The sequence below is a fragment of the Trichosurus vulpecula genome, chromosome 7 (genome assembly GCF_011100635.1).
Source record: "Trichosurus vulpecula isolate mTriVul1 chromosome 7, mTriVul1.pri, whole genome shotgun sequence".
NCBI lineage: Eukaryota > Metazoa > Chordata > Mammalia > Diprotodontia > Phalangeridae > Trichosurus > Trichosurus vulpecula.
The window spans coordinates 239,925,453-239,941,062 of NC_050579.1; the positions used below are offsets into that span (position 1 = coordinate 239,925,453).

Below are 15,610 nucleotides of genomic sequence, written 5' to 3' on the forward strand. Positions count from 1 at the left end.
CGTTGAGTATACTTGCTTTACTCCTGTTGGCACCTTCTAGTTTTGAGAAAAATGAAATCCCAGAATCAGAGAATGAAGGAGTTGGAAAGGATATCAACAGCTATCTAAGTCCAACCTATAACATAAATGACATCTGGCCATCCCACCTATCCTGAAGACTTCCAAGGTAGGGAAACCACCACCTCTTAAGGCAATCCATTCTATTTCTGAACAGCTGTAATTGTTAGGAAGTTTTACTTTACATCAAGCTTAAAAATGCCTTCTTTGCAATATCTACCTTTTGCTCCAAGTTCTGCCCTCTGGGGCCAGATAGAATCACATCCTCCTGCATCTCATCTTCTCTAGGCATCCAGAACTGGATACAGTACTCCAGATAAGGTCTAACAAAGGCAGAATACAGTGGAACTATCACTTCTATTTCTTGGAAGCTTTGTCTTTCGCCAAGATCACATAATCTTTTCTGGCTGCGACATGGCTCTGCTGACTCACACTGAGTTTTCAGTGTCCTAAAATGCCCAGATCTTTTCCAGAACTGCTGTTTAACCAAGACTTTACCACTCTGGATTTGTAAAGATGACTTTTGTTTCTAATAAATTTTATTTTATTAGATTCATAGAAATCTGATTTTATCATCTAATGTGTGAGCAATTCCCCAACAACTCTGTGTCATCTACAAATCTGATGATCATATATCTATCCCTTTTTCCAAATCAGTGATAATGACTGACCAGGACAGAGTCAAAAACACATCCCAAGAACACTCCACTCCTTCTGCCACGCTGATAATGAATCGTGAACAACCGTTCTTTGAGTCTAGCCATTCAACTAGTTCTGAATCCTAGTTCTAAGTATATGAACATCTAATCCATACGTCTCTCCATCTTCCCTATAAGAATAGTATGAGATATTTTATCAAATCTTGGCCAACCCTAAATCCTAACCTAAATCCATAGCATTCTCCTCATCTACTACTTAGAAATCCTAAAAATAGATGCAATTTTTTCATATTTAAAAAATGCTTTTTCACAGCTAGGTCTTTGAAGGTTTTTAAGATGAATACCATATTCCATCAAAGGCTTTTTCTGCATCTACTAAAATAACCACATAGCTTTTGTTATCTTTGTTGTTTTTGCTCATTGTTTTTCTAACGCTGAACCATTCTTGAATCCTGAGTATGACTCCAAAATGTTCACAATGAATTACTTTCTGGATACGTTTCTTTAGCACCCTGATAAGGATTTTATTTAAAATTTTTGCATCAATATTCATTACTGTGATTATAGTTTTCTTTCTCTGTGCCATTAGTTTTTAAAGTAAAATCCTTTTGTATTTATGGTAACCCTCTTTCAAGAGGATCGAGGACATACTATGTCAGGAGCTTCAAATCATTTAAAAGGCCACTTAGCACCATTCCACAGATAGACAAATCATGAAGAAATTAATTAACCTAGCCAAGATCACATTTTTAAAAAGCAGTAGAAAAAAGGACTGGGACTGGAGACCCAGAACACTGTTATAGCCTAAGATTTAGCAGCAAAGTTAATGATTTTGTTACATACTACTTCCTTCTTCCCTAAACAGAGCCTACCATTGTGATTCCAAAGTGTCCATTCAGAGTTAAGAGATTATTAAAATAAGAATTAGAGTAGAATGTATACAACAAAAAAATTTTAAATGTATAGAATCCTGCTATCCCCAAGAAATTTTGAGGGGAAATTGATTTTTGTTCATGTGCTTAAAACATGCTTCCATGTTAAGAGTAACCATAGCTTTCAAAACCTCATCCTAGTAAAATTTAGTAGATCTTTGAGATGTCCTTGAAAAGAGGTAGAGATTTGAAAAAGCTGTGTAAGTTACTACAGAAATCAAGTTGGAGTTCCACAGATAAAGCAAATAATAAAGAACTTCAAAGAACTGTGCTGATTAGTTTAAGGACTAATGGAAAACACACTTTACTTTACATGCTATTTTTTTCCTGTTTCATCTTTCTTCAATTTAATTGAAATTTAAGACAATTCACACTCCTGATCAATCCATGTTAGCAGATGGCAGGCTTAAACCTAAACAACATAAGGTTACTGACGTTGATTTTAACCATTAAAGAATTTTCTTTTAAATTAGCTCCTTTACTTTTATTCAGATCTACAATTGTTTAAAATCAAAAGAAGTAATCCAAAGTTTTCTTCAACATTGTGTACAATTTGAATTTTTTTTTTTCCAAAGACTCACTCACAGGAGAAATTCATAGTGCTCCAAGCACTGTGCAGCTGTCCGCCCAATGATTGGGGCAATGGTTCTCCACTGGGTCGGCATCAATTTGGCCAGGTGCAAAAGCTTTTCTTCCTCCTCCCTCGACCATTCAGTCTTCTTAATGCTTGGGTCCAACCATTCATACCTGTAACAAAGAAATAGTGTTATCTCATAAGTAGTAACATGAACTGATTCTTTTGTATCCTTCATGAACCCCTTATAAATTTCTTGTCCTAAAGGCATGCTGCAGATTATCTTGTTCCCTTACTTTCAAGGCTACCTTCCTCCTCTTTTTTATTGTCATGTTAGTGCCTCTGATCACTCCCTATTTGCCTAGTACCCCTAGTAAGTTTTCCTCTCTCCTTCCCACTATTCCTGTTGAAGCCATTCTGCTCAAAGATTCATCTCAATTTAGGGTCCAGTTTCCCCATTCACCAACACTCCTAGATGTGTTTAGGATGGTATTATGGGCTATTTCGGTTTAAAATGCATTTTTATCAGGCACTGTGCTAGGTGCTGGGGATACAAACACAATGAATGAAAGCACACGTATTTTCAAGAACCAAGTCCAAAGCTTTATCCACTGCACCATACTACCTCTCTAACTTTAGTAATGATAATAATTATAAATATTTATTTCTGATCATTTACTTCAAGGCATACAAAGTTTTATATATATACATATATTATATATATACACATATATATACACACACATCAATCATTCAATATTCATCAACTATGGGCACAACAAATAACATCCCTATTTTACGGATGAGGCAACTGAACCTCACAAAAGTTAAGGGACTTGACCACAGTCACAGAACTTGTATTTCAAATTCGGGACTTACCTGACTCAAAGTCCACTGTTCTTTCCACTAAACACACTATTCTTTCACTGGAACAGTGGGAACAAAGAGGATATTTTCCCGATGTCAAACATGAACTTTTAGTTCAGAAATCCATTCCTAAGCTCCTTGTACCTTCCATTTGTGCTTTAGAGTTTCCAAAGTCCTGAGGCATTCCTTCCACCCTTATAGTTCTGTGCCACAGGGCAAGAATGCTTATTCCAATTTGCCAAGCATCTGAGGCCCAAATGTGTGAAGTGACTTGCCCAGTCAGACAAGTTCATGAGAGAACCAGGACTAGGACCTAGTTTTCCTGACTCTTCAGATCTTTACACTACACTCTTAATTCCTGCTCTTTCCTTAATTAAATTCAAAGAAGTCCACGTTTCCCCCATTACCATTAATTACACATTAAGTTTTCAAGGTTTCCCTCACTGACTGGCACATACCATCTGGCCTTGCACTGCTTTGCTGATTTCCTGTGCAACAGTGAAGCAATCCGAGACCACTGGTTCTTCCCATATTTCATTACCGCCGCTTTGAGAATTTCATCCTAAGGAAATTAACAAGAAAAGGATTTAACAACAAAAATTATTTTTCACTAGAAAGAATCAACTTAACTCAGTTCTGATAAGGTTTCTGTAGTATTCCAAGCAAGGTTAGGCAACACCCCTTCCTTCCCCCTTACCCCCCAAAAAAGGAGGATGGGGAATTGTAAAGCTGGAAAAGACCTTAAAAAAATCATGTAATTCAATGGTTTCATCCCACCAATGAGGAAACTGAGGCCAAGAGAAGTAATGTGATTCCCAAAGCCACCTGGCTAACACCTGACATATCTGGTACTAACTCATCTGACTCTTCCATCGAGTCCTTTTCCACTATAGCACAGTGGACAGAAAGCTGGACATGTAGTCCAGAAGGCTTAGGTTTGAATTCTACCACTGACATTAACTCACTGTATTAATATCGACAAGAAACTTGACCTCTCTACACTTCGTCTTCTTCATCAGTAAAGGGGGTAACTAATATAGAACCCACCTCACAGATGAGCACAGATGAGATAGGTAAACCACTTGGTAAACTTTAAAGCATCACGTAAAGCTTAACTATTGCTATTATTACACTGGCTTAATATCTCTGTAGTAGGCCTGGGCCTGGAACTTCATGGGTAGATCTAGGGTCCATCTCCAAACAGTGTTGACAGGACATTAATTATCAAAAATGTTTCAATATGCACCCCCAATATGTAAATTTATTTTTAAGTTATGTACATGTACTACTATGCTAATAATCTTACGTATTATAAAATTTGCACAAAAATAAGACATTTCAGAAGGATAATAAAGATTTAATAATAGCTGATTCTACAGTAAATAGGGAGCCACTCCAGTAGGGAGTACCAGTAGGGAAATGACATGAAATACACTTTTGGAAGATCAAACTGGATGTTCCATAAGCATATCAAACTCAATCTATCCAAAACAGAACTCATTATCTTTAATCCCCAAGTCCCTCCTCTCTTCCCCATCAGTCACCCCAGCTGGCAACTTCAGTGTCATTCCGGATTCCTCGTTCTCACTCAGCCCACAGAGGGGATCCATCACCAAATCTTGTTGCTTTTACCTTCACTTTTCTTGTGAAAAACCTATTTTTTCCCCTCACACAACCACAAACTTAGGTCAGGCCTTCATTATATCTCACCTGGACTATTTCAATAGCCTTCTAACTGGTCTTCCAGCTGCTACTCTCTCCCCACTCCAATTCATACCCTACTAAGAAGCTGAGGTAATTTTTCTTAAACATATTATGACCCTGTCACACTCCCATTCAATAAGTTCCAGTGGCTCACTATTACCTCCAAAATCAAATATTAGCTCCTTTGATATTTAAAGCTCTTGATAACTTGGGTCCTTTCTACCTTTCCTTGTCTTCTTACAACTTATCCACAGTTGGTAGAAATTTTTCAGTTCAACCACAGGAGTCAAGAGAAACATAAAAACGTAAACAAAAATGAGCCATAAGGATGCTAAATAAGGATAGACTGCTTACATTCTAATATTTGGAGATAATGTGTCCCCTCTGAGCCCAATCATTATCAGGAGTCAGAGAGAGAGCCCAATTAGACAAGATATGGGAGTGGTTCTGTTATGTCTTGCTGATCTTAAGAGAAGAATGGAAACAGAGGAATGAAGAATTTGGGGTGTGAGGAAGCGAGTTCTCTCACTTAATCAGGATGGACAAGCAGACATCTATATAAACAAGAAGCCCCCTCCTTCTGGGAGGAGCAAAAGAGGGAAGAACATACATATATATACATACATACATACACGCACACACACACACACACAAACCCTTGGGTACAAAAATATATTTTACTTTACAAAGAATTAGGAGGGAAAGGGGAGAAGCAGAGAGAGGAAACTGGGGGTGGGTGGGTTGGGGAATTAGTCCTAAGCAAACAAACTCTAAGGAGGTACAAATTATTTCTAGCTCTTTTTGAGATGACAAAGTATGGGAATCTGAGGGTGTGCCCATAAATTAGGGTATAGATGAACAAGCTTTTGTATATGAATGCAATGGAATACTACTGTGCTGTAAGAAACGATGAAAGGGATCATTTCATAGAAATCTGGGAAGACTGAGATGAGATGCAGAGTGAGTGAACAGAACCAAAACAATTTATACGACAACAATATAGTAAAGACAAACAATTCTCAATTAGAAACTCTAATCAGCACAACAACCAATCATGATTCCAGAAGACTGATGATGAAACATGCTGCCCAATTCCTAAAAGAAAGACAAAGGGCTTAGTGCAGGCTATGTCTCACACACACAGGAGATAGCTAATGCCAATTAGCACTTGCTTTGCAGTTTATACAACTTATAGTCTCAGAAGTTACCCGGAGCACTGAAAAGTTAAATGACTTGCGCAGGGTCACACAAATATGTGTCAGAGGTGACATGCACACAAATTTTCCTGACTCTGAGGCCAGGTCTGTCATCCATTATAGCACACTGCTTCTCTTGTGTAATGTTATTCTGTGGTAATGATGAACAAAAAAGTATATTAAACTCTCAACCACCACTCCATCCCCTAGGGTTGTTAATGTGATTAAAGATCTTCTTCCCTCCACCCTCCCCCATTTAATAGGCCTCAGGAGGAGTTAGTTAAGGGAAGGTTGATTGGGGAGGCTTGTTTGTAAGCAGGCTCACACTCTTTTTGCTAACTAAGTGTTAAGCACAAGGCCCACACCCTTTTGCTAACTAGATATGACACCCTAGGCCCACATCCTCTTGCTGATTAGGTGTGAAGCTGGGGGGAGGGAGGGGCCCTAGGCAGGGTATATACACCCTGAGGATAGCCATTAAGCTCAGAGATGCAGGACTGGGAGGGAGGGACCACACGCACTCGTGCTCGCGGAGGGAGAGAACTGGAAAGGCTAAGAGAGAGGACTGCAGAGACACAGAGATGCAGAACTGGAAGAGATGAAGAGATGAAGAGATGGGGAGATGGTGAGGGGGAGAGACCTGCAAGGGCTTTCAGAACTGCAAGCTCTCAGAAAGGAGAAGGCAAACAGAAAAGATTAGTGAGTGAGTGTTTATAGGAAGGTCCTAGCAGAGGGGGAAGGTCACAGGGTGGCTTGGCTCCTTGCTGCGATGTGTTTTAATTTCCTTGCTGTTACGCTGAAGCAGACTTACTGGTGTTGGGATACAATTGTTGGAATTACTGGTTTTGGGACTTCATCCTCTGACATCTGAATAAATGTTTTACTTCTGCCTTCTACATAAGAGTCTCTTACACTTTTCAATTCTGAACTATACAGGCATATTCATGGTCACTATCAATACCGTGAATCTTGCCTTACTGATACAATCCCCTAGAGATGACTGGTGTCCTTTTTTATCCCAACTTCTTTTCTCATCCCCAACATCTAGCAAAGTTTCACACAGTTATTAACACACAAGAATTGTTGAATGGGCAGCTTTCCTATGCTATCCCATCCACCCTACCTGCTGGCTCTCACTCCAGAATCCCAACCCTCCTAAATGAACCCACTTGTTCTTAACCTCAGCTCTCAACTAAGATGTAACCATTTCTACTCTAATATAAGCCAAGGACACAACATGTCTTGTATGGACTATGATAACGTCTTCAACCTGGACTCACTCTTATAGTTTCTCTTCTGTATAATTCTTCAGAAAACTACTAAATTGACCTTCCCAAGGCAAAGATCCAACCACATCATTCCCTGCTCAAAAAGTCTTGCTAACTGTTTTTAAATGCAAACTCCTTAGTCTTGAACAATCCCCCACAACCTGGCTTCAATATTGGGGTATGGATGAGTAATACTTTTCCAACATTATTTCACATTACTCCCCCTTCATACACTCTATTCTCCAGAAATCTGGACTACGCAGAATAATATTCACCTCTATGTGCATTTGCTCAGGCTATCCCCCATACCTGGAATGTACTCCCTCCCATACCAAGACCTTCCAGAATCCTTATTTTCCTTCAGGGCTAGACTCAGGCACACTATAGTTTTCCCTAATCACTCCAGCTGAAAATGTGCTTGAAATTTCACCAACTGGGAAAGGAAAAGGAGAGGTTGAAGGATTGGGAATAGTCAGCCTGAAGATGAGAAAGTTCATCAGGATATAATAGCTGTCTACAAATACTCCACAGGAGCACAGATCTACTGTAGCATAAGGAGACATCAAGGGCAGTATAATACAACCCCCTTGTTTTAGAAATGAGAACACTGAAACCCAGAAAAATTAAGGGATTGGGACCAACTCATAAAGGTAGTAAGTTTCAGAGTTGAACCCTGGTCCTCAATCTATTTGAAACTGAAAGGTTGCCACTTTCAGAGTGGAATGGACAAGAGGCACAGAAAGTGACAGATGTTTTCTGTCATGGCCAATGTGTAGATCTGTTTTGCTCAACTGTTTATCTGCTACAAGGGAGGGTGACAGCAATGAAGGAAGGAAGAAAGGAAGGAAAGAAGGAAGAAAGGAGGGAAGTCATAGAAGAACTAAAGTACAGAGAAAAGTACAGAGAACTTTCTCCAGAAGGTTCAAAGTTTAGACATAAAGGAGCAGAACAGCTTTGAAACTAACAAACTAAATTTCTTATGTTCTTTTAAAAACAAGCTATGAGCAATCTTTGCATTTTTATATGTAATCTTTTTTCTATTTGTTGAATATGGAAATGTTCACATTCATTGGTGTTTGTCAAGTCCAGAGTGACAAAAAACAAAAAGTTCTAAAGCATTAAAAAAAAAAAGTCATCATTTGATGGGAGGATTAGATGCGTTCAGAAAACAGAATCAAATATAATCAGTGGAAGTACAACAAGCAGGTAGGTGGTACGACACAAAGAATGCTGCACTTAAGAGTCAGGAAGACCTAAATTCCCACATGACCCTGAGCAAATCACTCTGCCTTAGTTTCCTCATCTGTTAATTCAAATGACAACAGTACCTTCTTCCCAGGGTGGTAGTGATAGAACACTCTGCAAACCCTATAAAGGTATAGAAATGCTGGCTATTGTTAATATTATTATTCAGCTGGCAGAAGACAAATTTCGATTTGATATAAGGAAAAACTCCTTAGAAATTAGAGCCATCCAAAAGACCAATGGGCATCTCGGGAGGCATTGGGTTTTATCCCAGCCAGGGATGGAGGAGCACTTTTCAAGTCTAAGCCACGGTTTCCTCACCTGTAAAATGATAAAGAGTTGGACTCGAAGATCTCTAGAATCCCCTCCAGCTCTAAAATCTATGACCTCTGTTGCAGTGGGAATTCTCTTTTGCAGGTCATGCATAGAGCCAGAGTGGCACTGAGATCTCCTTCCAACTCTTGAGATGCTATGATTCTGTAAAAGGCTTCCTGGAGGAGGTGTCTAAGTTGGGCTTTAGAGGATAAGGAGAAATGCAACATTATGCTGTAGGTAGGAAGGGTATTCCAGAGGAGCAAAGGCACCGGGGGTGGGGGGATGGATGCAAGACGTTCTGGATGGAGCGATGTCCAGTTGTCCAGTCTTGCCTGGATCATCGAGTCCGTGAAAGTATTGCGAAAATCCTGGAAAGACGGGGTGGCGCCAAGTTATAAACGTCAAGTGGAGGCAGAGGAAAAGCACATGGGGGCCCTTACAGAAGGGGCTGGACTGTGTGACCCCCTAAGGTCCATTCCAACTTTACATACTTTAGGATTCTAACCACCTACTCCCCGCCCCCATCGCTGCTCTAACATCAGAACGGCGCATGCGCACACACCACCGCAGGGGGCCAGGGAGAGTGACAGGAAGACAACACTCACCTCCGTATTCCTCCATACGCCCCCCTTGATCATAATCCGAGGCATCTTGGCGGAAGGGTGAGAGATTCGGCAATTAGCCGAGGCGACCGGGCAAGCACCGAAATGGCGTAGAGGCCCCCGAACCCAGAGCCGACCCTTCTTCCCAGCACGACCTTCGGCTTCAGAATGCTCTGCGCAGGCTCAGGGAGGAGGTTAATCACGCGAGATTACCGGGTCGCGGGGAGTAACACAAACAAGGTAGACAGATTCCCGGTCAAAGCGCCCGCCTGCGCTTGGTGGCACGCAGGCGCATAAAAAGCTGGAGGACGCATCTTCGTTCCCCGGTCGATCGGCGGTTGCGTCAATGGTGGGGGGCGGGGATAGAGACGAGTGGGGCTCATAGCGCCACCTGACGCCAGGAGGTGTGTCACACAAGGGAATATTAGTTCTATTGCACGGTGTTTTTTCGCCTGGTCCGTGGACGAACAGGTTAAAAACTTTGCATGGGAACTCGGGGATTCTATTTCATTCAATTCAATAAATATTTATTAGGTGCCTGTAATGTGAATGGCTGGGCTAGGCTAAAAATTCAAAAACAAAAAGAGAAAGGAAGAGAAAAGAAAAAGGAAGACACCAGCCCTGCCCCCAAGGACCTTATGGATTCTCCAGGGGGAATGCTACTAATAAGTAAATATAATAAAGCAGGTGTAGACAGCCAGGCATGACTCATAGGACCGTAGACTAAGCGCTGGAAGGGATTTTAGAAGCCAACCCCTGGTTCCCCCACACTCTCTCCCTACCCCCATCCCCAAAACGCCCTACTAAAGGATTCATTGTCTTTTCCCAGTTGGCATGGGGCCAACTATTTTCCGTTGTTTTATGAGAGGTTAAGAATTTTGCTGCAAGGTTTTTTCCCCAGTTATATTTTGTTCATACGTTTCAATTAACTGCTTTATTATTTTATTTTTGATGTTTTTCCTGGTGGAATCTCAGTCAATAAACATTTATTGTTTATAGAATATAAATATTTATTCTTATGATTGTATAGTATAATTATTTATTGTTATATGTCATTTATTTTTACAAATATTATTATAGAACATTTAGTATTTATAAAATACAAAAAAGAGACAAAAGGCAGTTTCTGCCCCTCAAGGAGCTCACAGTCCTAATGGAGACAACAAAGAAACAAATATGTACAAACGAGCTAGGAAATAATTAGAAGAGGGAAGACGCTAAAATTAAGAGGAGTTAGGAAAGGCTCTCTTTAAAAGATAAGAATCCACCCTGGGTTGGGGCAGGAACCAAGAATATACCTCTCTTCACCTTGGCATAGCATGGGGACCTTCTGGGTGACACGCAGGACAGCTGCTACCAAAACTATACAGAAAGCCTAGCATGAGATGGAACTGAGCTACGTCATACCAAAGGCATCCATAAATACAACTGGCTGGAAGAAGACAGCCGAAAAAGAGAACAAATTTGTCAGCATTTCTCTACAAATCTATTTTCATCAGCAGGGACAAATGCACCGCTGAATTCCAACCCTCAATCTTCAGTCCCTGATATGCCATCTGACGAGGCTGAATAGCACTTCAAAAGCTGGGAATAGTAGCTGGCCCAGATATGATACATCCAGAGCACCATTATTAAACATTAGAGGAGAATGGGAGAAAATGCCTTTCACAACTATGGCTTAGGAAAAAGTCTTAACCAAACAAGGGATAGAAGCTATCATAAAACAGATCACTCGAGGCAGCTAGGTGGTGCAGTGAGTAGCTCACCAGCCCTGGAGTCAGGAGGACTTGAGTTCAAATGCAACCTCAGACATTTGACACATTTACTAGCTGTGTGACCTTGGGCAAGTCACTTAACCCCAAATGCCCTGCCTTCCCCCTGCAAAAAAAACCCAGATTACTTAAATCACCTAAAATTAAAAAGCTTTTGCAGAAACAAAATTAATACAGCTGGAATAAGATGAGAAATTATCGAGGGAGAAAAAAAGGGCAAAGAATTAGACATTGAGGGGATGCTCATCAGTTGGGGGATGGCTGAACAAGTTGTAGCATATGATTATGATGGAATACTATTGTATTCTAAGAAATGATGAGCAGGATGCTCTCAGAAAAACTTGGAAAGACGTAAATGAGCTGATGCAAAGTGAAAGGTCCTGTGTACAAAGTAACAGCAGTATTGTAAGATGGTCAGCTGTCAATCACTTAGCTATTCTCAGCAATACAATGATCCAAGACAACTCTGAAGGACTTAAGATGAAAAATGTTATCTATCCCCAGAAAAAGAACTGATGGTTTCTGAATACAGATTGAAACATCCTTTTTACTTTATTTTTCTTGAGTTTTTTTGTCTATGTTTTCTTTTACAACATGACTGTTATGAATATGTCTTGCATGACTACACATGTATAACCTATATCAAACTGCTTGCCTTCTCAATGGGGGCTGGGGGTGGGGAGGAAGGGAGAGGATTTGGAATTCAAAGTTTTAAAAACAAATGTTAAAAATTGTTTTTACATGTAACTAGGGGAAAATGAAAAAAATTTTAAACTTCCAGATTAAAAAAAAAATGAGGGAGGAAAAAAACTGCATTAAATATTTACAATAAAATGGTTAAACCCAAGATATGTAGGGAATGGAACCAAAATATACTACCAAGAGTGGGCAAAAGATAGAAGCAAAAGAAGAAATGTAGACTATCAAGAATCAGATGAAAGAATCGTCCAGTAACTGATAATGGGAAGTACAAATTAAATAACTGAAACTTGCTTTATATCCCCTCAAAATGACAATTACATAAGATGGAAGCAGTTAATGTTTGAGGCAATGCAGTAACACCATCACACTAATATAACAACAACAACCAAAAAAGTCATGAAATTGTTTCTACTTTTGCCCCAGTGATCCTTCTATGGTTGGGTATTTACCCCCAAGGAGGTCAAAGACAGAAAGGACCCATATATACCAAAATATAAATGGCAACTCTCTTTATGGTAGCAAAAAAAAAGGGAAGCTAGAAAATGGATGCCCATTAACTAAAGAAAAACTGAACTGGTTATGGTATATGACCGCAATGGAATGCTATTGAACTGTGAGAAGATATGAATATGAGGAATTCAGAAAAGTATAAGAAAAGTTGTATGAACTGATACAAAGTACAGTATTATAAGGGCAAACACAATGGGACTTTTTGTTGTTTTTTTTTTATTTTGGAGTGCTTCTCAGCACTAAGGCAGTCAAGTGCCTTTGAGTCTTGCCTTTTTTTCAATCAAGAGTCTTTGATTGAATCAAGAATCTTTGATGACCTGTTTAAGTCACAAGAAAGCCTAAGTCACGTGAGTTTGAGTCACATGGTTCTGATGCCCTCTGACTTTTAGTAACATTGTTACAAGTATTAAGTATAAAGTACTCGAGTAGGTGGCTCTAGGGAAGGGTACGATTAACTGCCTGATCTTCAGAAGCAGTAAGGAGGACCCAGGTATGTCTTGGTATCGGTCACCCACCAGCTCCATCCTCTACCTTACACATGCATCCCTCGTTTTATTGTGCTTCAGAGATACTGCATTTTTTCATCTTCTGGAATTATGGATATATCCACCAGGTGAACTTTAAAAGTGCCCTTCAGCCACACTGGCATAAGCAAGCCTTTCATTATTAGAACAGAGGGGATGGGTGACCTCAGGGATTTTAACCCAGCCTTTTAACCCCTCCTATAACTTACAGCTCTGCAGGGATGACTGCTGCTTCCAGGCCCCTTACCTTGGAAAACTCCAGAATGTAGTTACTGAGAGAATGAGATGCCTAATGTTCCTTTACTAAGTTTATATTATAGTCATAGTTTATGGGTGATTTATGATTATGAAATGTGTGGAATTATACCTAGAATGCTATATTTTGAAGTGACATCTTGAGTCAGCCAGTCTTAGCAGGCTCCAGTCTTAGGGACTTTAATGAAGAGGTCCATCTACAACAGCTAGGTGGTGCAGAGGATAGAGCACACACCTTGGAGTAAGGTGCACCTGAGTTCAAATCCGGCCTCAGACAACTTCCTACTCTGTGTAAACCCTGGGTAAGTCACTTAAGCCCAATTGGCTCAAAAAAAAAGAGGTTGGTTCGCATTGTTTATTCTCTACAACAATAACAGTATTACTAACTGAATCCAGCCCTAAACTTGATGTTTGAAGTCAAATCTTATGGGACTGTAAGTGATATTCTGGTATTATTCCAGGTGCGATTGTTGGGGAATGCCATTGAGTCAAAGACCCATAGTGCCAGCAGCCTTATGGGGTTGACATACCTGAACGAAGGTAGAGCTTTGTCTCAGGAAAAAGTGGAGAGAACAACCTTTGTCACAGGTCGGCAGAGGTTAATTGTTCAGTTGTGTCTGACTCTTGAGATCCCATTTGGGGTTTTCTTGGCAGAGACACTGGAGTGGTTTGCCATTTCCTTCTCCAGCTCATTTTTCAGCTGAGGAAACTGAGGCAAACAGGATTAAATGACTTGCCCAGGGTTACCTAGCTAGTCAGTGTCTGAGGCCAGATTTGAACTCAGATCTTCCTGACTTCAGGCCTGGTGCTTTATCCACCGTACCACCTAGCTGGCCCAGAGGTAGCATTCTCCTGACTTGATTTCCTCAGTGTGACATTTCTTTTTGAATGAAAAATTTTCCCACCTGGCTAAAATTCTTAGCCTAGCTGTGACATTCTATCAATGTAACCGGCTGCCTATATGACTCTTGCCTGGAATTGTCATCAAGGTAGGGGAACATTTTTGCCTTATCATAGTTATGTCCCTCATTTTCATCTTATGCCAAATTTTCCAGCATAGCAAGACACTGTATATCTTTAACCTTTATAATCACTTCTATATGAGGACCTATGTGTCCAGGTAGAACAAATTCAGGAATCAATCAATCAACAATATTTATTAAGAACCTAATTGTGCCAGGCATTATGCTAGGTCCCAAGGATATTTAAAACAATGAATAAATAAAAGCCTTTTCTTAGAAAGAGCTTGCATTCTAGTGGAGGAGAGAATATGTATATGTCTAAGTAGATACAGAGTCAATATGTATAAAATGGAGGGGCACTATGACCAACTCCTTTATGGGGGAAATCAGGCAAGGCTTCATGTAGAAGGTGGCACCTGAGCTGAGTTTTGAAGGAAATGAAAAAGGTAAAGACGGTCAGGTATAGAAGGCAGCCAGTATAACGTCTTAAAAACGGGAGATGGCACACCATAGGTGAGTAACAAAGGGAAGACTGTTTTGGCTGGATTGTAGAATTTGGAAAGTTGGGTAATGTAAAATGAGACGGGAAAGGTAGGTTAGGACCAGCTTGTGAAATGCTTTAAAAGCCAAAGTAGGCAGTTTACATGTGATCCTAGAAGCACTGGGGAGCTGCTTGAATATCTTGAGAAGAGTTGTGACACGGCCAGATCTTTACTTAAGGAAAATCACATCAGCTGTGTGGTGGATGGATTGAGGCTGCTCTAAAGAGACTAGGGAAAGTGAAACTAATTAAGAGGCCATGGCAGTAGTCTAGACAAGAGGTGATGAGTATCTGAATTAAGATGATGATGAGCAATGAGAAAAGAATAGAGACAAGGGCATGTTTGTTGGTATGGATCTTTAGGGTCTAGGTCAGCCCCTGCCTGAAAAATGTTGAAGAAGAGAGGAAGGAGGAGGAGGACAAAGAGGAGGAGAAGGAAAGGGAGGACAAGGGGTGGGAAGATGGGGGGAGGAGAGGAAGAGGAGGAGGAGGCGGCAGCAATGGTGAAGATGAAGATGTTCAGTGAAAAGGAAACTTTAAATAGATTCACAAGAACTACAGCTTTGAGAGAAAAACATTTTCTGTGACCACTAGGTGTCACACTGGGAACATGCAGACTGACCTGGTCCTTTAAAGCTATCAGGATTCAGATGTACGGGGATTGCCATTTACCCCGCCTTTGCTACCTACATTATGTCTCCTAGATCCTTATGACATTGAAAGGTATATACATATACATATATATATACATATATATATACACACACACACATATATACATACATATAGATAGATATATATGTCCATCACTGTCTTGCGTCTTCCCTCAACTGACCAGTCCTCTTCTTTTCTAGATAATGTATTTTTCCTAATCGATCAAGCCTCCCACACAGAGTTAGAACAAACATTTAATCTGATTTATAAA

The 15,610-nt window shown here is 40.2% G+C and overlaps 1 protein-coding gene across 1 annotated transcript in view; it reads right to left on the minus strand.

Moving 5' to 3' along the window:
• Positions 1-9,753, minus strand: part of CDC5L (cell division cycle 5 like) — a 56,194-nt gene extending 46,441 nt beyond the window's left edge. Inside the window, exons 1-3 of the mRNA XM_036767790.1 lie at positions 9,423-9,753; positions 3,548-3,651; positions 2,234-2,395 (exon numbers count right to left, since the gene is read on the minus strand). Of these exons, the coding sequence (XP_036623685.1) occupies positions 2,234-2,395; positions 3,548-3,651; positions 9,423-9,467 (311 nt within the window). The 5' untranslated portion in view covers positions 9,468-9,753. The remainder of the gene's footprint in view (positions 1-2,233; positions 2,396-3,547; positions 3,652-9,422) is intronic.
• Positions 9,754-15,610: the final 5,857 nt, after the last annotated feature.